Genomic DNA, 9,244 nt, shown 5'->3' on the forward strand with positions numbered 1-9,244 from the left:
TTACTACAAAAAAACAAAAAAAGAATACCACCTTTTGGTTGAAGAGAGTATTGGTCTCTGAGTTTTCTTGATGGCAGAATGTCCTTAGTTTTGGAAGCCTAATGAACTCCAGTATTTGTAGCTTAGTGAACAAGTAAATCTGAGGTATCCCTTCTCCTGCTGCTAATCCATCTGTAAATATTATTTCTTCCATGTTTTTGCAATCAAGAAGGCTAAGTTGATGGAGCCGCTCAAAATTTTTGACTAAAAAGGATGGGAATAGATATTCCAAATTGTGGCAACGCTTCACAGATAAGTATTTTAAGTTAAGAACATTAGAGGATATAGCCCTGTCTGGTTTATCAGGCCATAATTTTTTTATGTTAGTTGATGATAGGTTCAAGAACATCAAGCGGGCACACAAAACCTGCAGACAAAATCCTCATTGCATGAATTATGCATGCTTGTGATGATAAATACATACACTCATTGATTAATGCTAAAGCATTTGTTATCAAAACAAAACAATTTGAATTATCATTAAAAACAAGTATTTAATTAATGGTCAGACTTTTTTTTTTCTATTTTTTCTCAAGATTAAGGAATTAATTTCATTACATTTGAATTATCATTAAAAACTATTATTTATTACATTTTGGCATTGTTATAACATACTCTTACACTATTAGTTATAACATTGAATTTGAACAATCTTTAACATACGACATTTTTAGTTTCTATCCGTAGAAAATATGTACCCTACTTTCTTATTCTATTATTTAATTTAAGTTTTCACCCAAATAAATTAAAAAGTTAAAACACTAAACAAAAGAGAAGAGACTAACCTTATGATTGAAAAAGGGTGTCTTTTCTCTGCCAACTATCTCTATATCCTCTTGCTCCCTTGTAGATGCCATTGCATACATCTTTGGGCAATCTTTGACTGCGATTTCATTTAAAGATGGACATTCCAGGGTAATACTTCCCATACAAAAACTTGTCAACCTTGAACATGACTTAAGTCTTATCTCCCGAAGCTTGGGTAACAAGAGTATATCCATTTCAGTTTCCTCTGCTCCTTTGATAATCTGCTCCATCATAGGGCATTGTTTCACTTTTATGTCTTCTAGTTGCACAAGATCTAAAGCCATGGATACGCTAAATATGTATGTCATGGTATTACACTCATAAACTTCTAAAACCTTAAGGTTCTTGAAATCTAAACTTCCATGAACGTTCTCCTTCCATATTTCAATTGACCTGGAAAATTCAGAGAGGACTAAATACTCGATAGCTTCGAACCCAGCCTACAAAATCCAACAAAGAAACAAGGATTAAAGTTCATAAAGGTTAGAACGAAGCCAACCCAAACCATATGAAAGAAAGAATGACATTATGGAATATACAATAGTACCTTTATTGAATACATTTCTTGGATGGTGTTGTTAAGGTCACTACACCAATGTCCATTATCTTTTCCACATAGCAATAATGGTGGATTACTTAAAACTCCCTTACAAAATATCTCCAATTCAGGGCAACCACTCACAATTAATCCCTTTAAACATGGGAATCTAAATGTGTGGCTGCCAGAACAAAAGCTCTTAAGTCGCGGTAGATTCACAAGTTCCAAACTTCTCAACCTGCTGAAATAAATGTCACAAGTTGCTTCACCTCCCTCAGTTGCAACTATTTCCTTCATTGAAATGCAGTCTCTTACCCTCAACTTCTTAAGTTGGGCCATACCTTGGACTGCTAAACATGTATCCAAGTATTTCATTGCTTCGCAATTCCACACATCCAATGTGGTGAGATTTTGAAATGATGCTGAGGATGATCCTAAGCAGATCAAATTCTCACAATCGTGAACTTCAAGAGTCTCAAGTTTGGGTAGAATGTGGTCCACTTGTACATCTTGCTTCCATAAATAATTGTTTAGATCATCAAGAGCTACCAATTTTAAGTTTCTAATTGTTGACAAACGCCCAGCATACATCTCGTCATTACCGGTATCTCTTTCAGAACAGAATAGCTCTTTTATTTCACAAGAAGTGATAATAAGGCTTTCAAGAGTGTAGAATCTCTCAAGGAAAGAAATTCGGAAAGCATGGCCATGCACTTCAAAAACTTTTATTTCATGGAAAGGCCTGCTTGAAAATTGACCATCACTTATCATTGCAATGTAATCACTATCTAATGCCAAATGTTGTAGTTTAGGGATGACCTGAAAACCAATCAGAAAGCAATTTTGGAGTCAATATGTTCATCTTCAAACTAAGAATAGCATCTGTTACATAAATGAAACATCATATATTTTCAAAAACTTCTTAATACTCTCTTCATCAGTAATTAATTTTTCTAAATAATATTTCAACCTTAATTATCATAAATTTTTGTGTTAATCAATAAATAAATAAAAACCCAATAATAATAGTAAATTAATTTGATGGTTTAGAGTTTAATCTAAGATTTTAGATTTTAGAGTTCATTGTTGGATTTATGGTTTATGGTTTAGGTTCATGATTTAGAATTTAAGAGAATTTCCTTTGTTTGTTAATTAGAGTAAAAAAAAGTAAGTTTTTAGAGTTCATACCTTTTCAACCAAGAAAAGTGGTGGATGGATTGGGGAGTCAAGTTGCCCATTGTTAGTGTTCAGATGTGTACCCAATATCTTCATTTTCCCACACTCAACTACTTCCAACTTGCTTAACATTGGCCACTTTGCAGTATGCTTACCCGGGTAGAAACATTTCAATTCTGGTAGATTCCCAAGTATAAGGTCGTATAGTTGATCAAACTCGAAATTGACTGCTGTTTCTGAATCTGATCCTTCCTCTAATTTGGAAACAATCTCCTCCACTCCAGAATGAGATATTGCAAGATAACCAAGTTTTGGTAGGTCTTTGGCTATTGAGGCTGGAAATACACTCTTCAAACTTGGACAGTCCCAAACATTTATTGAACAGATTTTTTTAAATGAAAAAATTCCTTTGGGATCACTTTTCCAAATATATTTCAACTTTGGTAATCCTCCAATATGCAATTTTCTTAGTTGAGCGGTTGCAGGTAAAGCGGTTTCGTTTTCTTCATGCATGATTTCAAATACTTGTTGTAAGGAACCACAATTCACTACGAATAGATCGTGCAACCTTTGAAATGTTATCAGCATATTAGATGGAAAAATGGTTAACAACTCATCACATCCGTCAACAGCCAATACTTGTAGTTTGGGAAATGAATTTGGTGGAAGTGGGTTCCGCCATATCATCTTCTTCTTTCTCAAGAAGGAAATAATCACTTTCTCCAAATTGGGAAATGCAACCTGCACTCATGTCAATATAATGAAATTAGAAAATAAATAAATTTCTAAAAATTTAAGAGGAAAAAAATAAAAGAAATGCTCGTTTTTTATTCTAATGCATACAGACAAATTATTCGAAATTGAAATAATAAATAAGAGAAATGTTTGGTAGTCTTAAAATATGTATTTTCAAAAAGTCATTTTCAACTGTACCAAAAGATGACAAGTGAAATTTACCTTTATCTTTCAATTTTTTCATCTATCTTATCGACCACATTCTATGAACCAAGAATAAATGTTTTCTATCTTTTTACTTTAATTTTTCATCTCTTCAATATTCTTTCCATTATAACATTAAAGCCAAAGCCAACAAGGAGAAAATGAGTAAACCTACAATTTAAGAATTAACCCACCTTATTGTCAAACAGATCACCTTGACTAGAGATTCGTTGGTTCCCTTCCCTTGTATATCTACATATGAAGCTCTCCAAGTTTGGACAGTTGTATATCGTCATTGACTTCATAAATGGAAATTCAATAACTTTATTTTGAGAATTGAAGCAAAATCCACGCAAATGCTGAAGATCCTTTAGCTCTAAGGACTTTAACTGAGGAAATAATGATAAAGTCATGGCAACCTGAGTTTCTTCTTCTATATCCTCCCAAAGGATTATCTCCTCTAAGCAGTTGCACTTAGTTACCTCAAAATATTTGAGATGAACTAGATATTTAGCCATAGAAAATGATAACAGGTATTTTATGTTTCCACAACCCTCGATTTTCAATGTGGTTAACTTCTCATGAGTGTAAAAAGATACATTTGACAACTGGTTCTGCCATACCCTTGTAACATTAAGCGATGATAACTGCAATTTCTCCAAGGAAGGGAACGATATCTACAACCATACACATAGTTAATTCTACTTTCAAATCAATATTGTAAATATATATATATAATTCTATTCTTGCAATTACCAAATAATAAAGTCCGCCGATCAAAAAAAAGTGCCATATAATAGAAAATTTCTAGTAAATATAAAATATGTTGAGAGTATTGGGGACAGAAGAACCCATCATATGATCAGAAAAAGGGGAAAAAAAAAATACCACGTAACTAAGCAAGAACACAAGAGCAATACGGCATGATTCGGAAAAAGGAAAGAAAGCCTTGAAAGATATTGAATTATAGATACCTTTTCTCCGAAAAGTGGCAATTCACGTTGAGGCAATGAGGTAGCATCGATTTTGTCTTGAGAGCAAAAGCTAACGAGTTGAGGAAGACCCTGCAATGTCAAGGACTGCAATCCCGGAAATTCATTTCTATCATTAGTGATAGATTCAATATCCAAACCATTTTGGATATGCAGATTCTGCAAATGTGATAACCTTTCCTCATCTGTTAACTCCTTCAGTGCAATCTTTACACCTTTCAATTCATCCAATTCTAAATATTGAGTTCTCTTTACCAACTTCTTAATTCCATGATCCAAATCATCAATGCTTTTGTTTAGCCTGAGTTTTAAGGTTCTTGAATATTGAGAGTTGCCAAACCGCTCCCATTCCTTTCCTATGAAAATCTTGTATCTTTCCAACTTTTGCAACTTTTGAAAGAAGTCCTCTGGGGCAGCCTTGGCTTCCGGAATTTGAACTTCTAAAGTGGACAAATGAGAGAGTGTGTTCAGTTCAGCAAGACTAGCATTGGGTTGTCCCCATTGAATAGAAGTGCCACCCATATATAATTCTTCTAACTTTGACAAACTTGGCAAGACGTCAGCAGAAATTGTTTTGAGTTTAGTACAACCACTTACATCTAACAACTTTAGCTTCAACAATTGCCCAATTTCCTTGGGTACAATTTTGATATCAGATTGCGAAAGGCTAAGCACATTTAAGTTCTTGAGCGCTCCAATAATGGTTAGGTTATCTCCCAAATTGCATTGATCTAGGCACAATGTACTGAGGCTAGTTAGGAGACCAATTGATGAAGGTAAAGAAGAAAAATGCATGTAAGTCAAATCTAAGACTTGAAGACTTTTTGCTTCCTTGAAGAAGTTATCCGGCAAAGTCAAGGAGAGATCCCTGCTGAATAAAACGAAAAGAAAAAGCTGTGGACAATTCAACTGGTCAGGAAGCTTGTTGATACTAGGATGCTGCAAAATAATCTTGTTGCACTCTTTCATTGACTCTCTATTTAGCCAATCTGCTACAACATCCTCATCCTCATCCTCATCATTATCCTCCTCTGTTAAAGCAAGTACTTGATTGTCCTTTGAAGCGATTGATTTGGCCACAATATAAGTAAGATCGTGCACATCAAAGTGCTCCTCATTGGTACTTTTACTATCAAGCAACAAACAAGATTCTTTGAGGGTACTCATCATTTTTAACAGCCTATCTCGTGCTGCTTTCATGGTGTTGACTCCTTTAATTAGACCCAAACCAAGAGCATATCTCAACAAGTCTTCAATCCTAACGTGACGCAGTAAACTGCAAAGCAGGAAAATCTGCTTGAGGTCTTCACTCGGTAAATGATTGATACTCAACTCAATAGCCGAATGTACCTTAGCAGATATATCATCCGAGCTTTTTTCTAAGTAAGGCCTCTGTAATTGTTGTAAAGCATCACTCCAAAACAATAAAGGTTTATTTCGCAACGCCCTTGCAACAGTTGCAAGGGCGAGTGGTAATCTTGCACATTTCTCGGCTACATTAATTGCTGTAGATCGCAGCTCCTCATCACTTTCAAAACTGTCCCCGGCCATCTTCCTAAAGAACTCCCAAGCTTCTTCGTTTTCTAAATCACCAATTGCAAAGGTCTTTGTAGCATCCATCCCATTGCTTAGAACATTTTGATCTCTTGAGGTCAACAGTATTTTGCATCCTTTGTGTCGACTTCCAAATGGAATTCCGACTTCCTCTAGATCCAGTTCCTTCCAAAGATCATCCAAAATAATAAGAACATTTTTATCCTTCCTTAACCTTTCAAACAATCTACGGGCTCTTACAACCGGACTGTTTTCTTCAAGCTTCAAACCCAATGAGTATGCTATTTGGTCTTGGATTTCCTTAATGTCAGGAATTCGAGATACAATTGCCCTGACTACTGAATCGAATAACTTAACCTCATGGAGTTGTCTCTCAACTTCTTTGACCAGCGATGTTTTGCCCACACCAGCCATCCCGTACACTCCAATCATGCCTGTTGTTGCATCTTTCAGTGACTCCATGATATCATCGAAAACCTCCTCTCTTGATTTAAATGCCTCAAAGTCTGGATGGACTATGGGTCCAGGAACATCATGGTATCCCACGCGCTCAAATTGGCAATCTTTGATAAGCTCATCAAAAGTGGCAGCAGCTTCTTCAGCTTTCCTGCTAAGCTGGTAGCGAGACTTGATGTTGGGACACAAGCCAAAGAAGCACTTGGTCTTCGCTTTGACTTCAAGATCCTTCACTTTCTTCTCCTTTTCAGTGACAACCTTCTCCACTCGGTGGCACCAATCCAGGACATCGGCTTTAATCTTCTCCCCGTTCCTTTCTGCAACATCAACATCTTGCTGCACACTTGTTCTTTTTGCAATCAACGTCCTGTGTTTCTGCTCGAACTTGTCAACAATTTTCTGGTAGAAGATTACATATCTAATATGACGTTTAACTTGGTGGAAAATACCTTTGGCAGCCTCGGAAGAGACATTGGCAGCAGCACCAGTACCAATTGCATCCATTTTTTTTCTTTTTTTGCTTTGGGGTTACAAATGACGGACAGAGAAAGTAAAAAAGAGGCAAGAAAGAAATTAGTAAAAGGAAAGAAGCAAGCAAGAAGAAATCAAAAATGATGTGAAGAAGCCATTAGCGGATATGAAATAGAAATTCTGAATGGCATGGAATTGGATATGGACTGTTGCCTTCGACTCTGTGAGACTTCAGATTAGAAGTCAAAGAACCAGCAAAAGAAAACAGAGAATGACTGTGAACTTCAATTTTAAAAAATACATAATTATTTATCAACTTATCTATTAACTTCTATAAAGAGGGTGAGTGATCTTGACACAATAATAATCAATTTAACCTCTGAATTATAATTAAAATATTAGTTTGATAATTCTAAAAAAACATTTAATAATATTTCTAAATTTTTTAAAGGGTAATCTATTTAGATAATCACCCAAGTTTTGTTGACCTCCTATTTTGGTCACCGGTTTTTGTTGTTGTTGTTAATTTAGCTACTTCCATAAGATTAATTGTCATTTTAATCACTCTACTATTAAAATATTTTGGTCATTGAATGAAATGCTAACCTGTTAGTCTTTTGATTAATATAATAATAAATTCAACCATTAACATTTTACACATTCTATCAAGTTGGTCCTAATTTTAAAAAAATTAACAAATTTAACCCTCAAGATTTTCATTTTTTTCAATTTAGTCCAAATTCAAAAAATTTAAGAACTTGAAATATATATAATTTATTATAAAAGGACATAAAATATAAAATATTTAAAATATATATATAAAATTACATAAAGGATTAATTGCTATTTGATTCTAATTCTAAAATTCAAGAAATTTAACCCTTAATATTTACATATTTTTCAATTTAGTCTAAGTTCTACAAATTTATAAATAGCATATTCAAACATATAAAACATTCAAAAAAAAAAACAATCAAGACCCAAAATCAAAATAAGTAATTTTTTTCTTAGTTATAATTCAAAATCATTCAAAAAATCCACAAAATGCTCCTACTTTTGATTTATGCAATCGCATAACATTGCGATTAAAAAAATTATAAGAAAAAAAGTTCAATTTTTTATCATCTTACTACATTTTTTGGTCAAGTAAACAAAAGAGTTCAAACTTTGTAAAACAACAATCATCCCCTCATCTCCTTCCCCATTCATCTTCAAGTTTTTCATTGTTCTTATACTCTCACCCAAACCTCACAATCTCAAATACCATAACAAATCGATACCCAACTTTACTAGACCCAAACTACATCACCACTTCATCATCGAGCACTCATCGCTAAACTCACATTGACAGTCTTTTTTTTTTTACAGACATACCTAAACTTTGTTTCGCATTTTCTTTTAATGAGGAAAAATCGGTTAATGAAGCATCACTTAGTCTTAAGCATCTGAATCCCTCAAAGCCCTGATGTTTCTATAATTAAAGGGTTTTTTATTTGAATCCGTCAACCAACTACTTGATCACGGTTCTAGTAGAAGTTGGTAGTGATTGATTCAAAAAAGTAATTCAAAAGACTTGTTTAGTTGGGTGAGGTTTAAAGAAAAATATATATACATATTTATTCAAAAAATTCAAGAAAAATTGAGGGTTAAATTTTGTTAAATCTCTAAAAAATTGGGTAAAATTAAATAAATATTTATCTGAATCCCTCAACCAAATTCATATTTAATCCTTTATGTGATTTTATCTATATTTTTAGTAATTTATTTTTTATGACATTTTATAATAAATTTTATATATTTTCAAGTTTTTAAAATTATATTTTTTTAATTTGGACTAAATTGCCAAAATAAACAAATATTGAGGGTTAAATTTGTTGAATTTTTAGAATTAGAAACAAATAGACAAAATGTGTAAAGTGTTAAAGGTTAATTTTATTTTTATAACAATCAAAAGACGATCATGTCAACATTTTGTTTAGTGACCAAGGCATTTTAATGGAGTGACTAAAAATGACAATTAATCTAACAGGTGACTAAATTAACAAAAAAGAAATTGGTGACCAAAATTGGAACACGCTAAAACTTGGATGACTATATAAGTAGTTTACTCTTTAAATTTTTTAAAATTATTCTTAAGAACAAATTTAAAATGATCAAATTGATATTTTAATTATAGCTCATGGGCTAAATTGATTATTAACCTTTAAATTAATGTACCAATCACCCACTTGACAGAAGTTAACGAATGAATGACAATAACTTTCGAAAGTTG

General features: G+C 33.3%; 1 protein-coding gene across 3 annotated transcripts in view; it reads right to left on the reverse strand.

The window, feature by feature from the left end:
- Nucleotides 1–7,279, reverse strand: part of LOC107933845 (uncharacterized) — a 72,970-nt gene extending 65,691 nt beyond the window's left edge. The window contains exons 1-7 of one of the 3 annotated variants that reach the window (XM_016866138.2): nt 6,951–7,079; nt 4,474–6,876; nt 3,694–4,176; nt 2,573–3,301; nt 1,394–2,203; nt 825–1,286; nt 32–406 (exon numbers count right to left, since the gene is read on the reverse strand). In XM_016866138.2, the coding sequence (XP_016721627.1) occupies nt 32–406; nt 825–1,286; nt 1,394–2,203; nt 2,573–3,301; nt 3,694–4,176; nt 4,474–6,876; nt 6,951–7,001 (5,313 nt within the window). In that variant the 5' untranslated portion in view covers nt 7,002–7,079. Of the gene's footprint in view, nt 1–31; nt 407–824; nt 1,287–1,393; nt 2,204–2,572; nt 3,302–3,693; nt 4,177–4,473 lie in introns of all 3 variants that reach the window. The other 2 variants (XM_016866137.2, XM_041104620.1) reach the window with 2 other exon arrangements.
- Between the last annotated feature and the right edge of the window lie 1,965 nt (nt 7,280–9,244).

The sequence above is a fragment of the Gossypium hirsutum genome, chromosome D11 (genome assembly GCF_007990345.1).
Source record: "Gossypium hirsutum isolate 1008001.06 chromosome D11, Gossypium_hirsutum_v2.1, whole genome shotgun sequence".
NCBI classification, from domain to species: domain Eukaryota; kingdom Viridiplantae; phylum Streptophyta; class Magnoliopsida; order Malvales; family Malvaceae; genus Gossypium; species Gossypium hirsutum.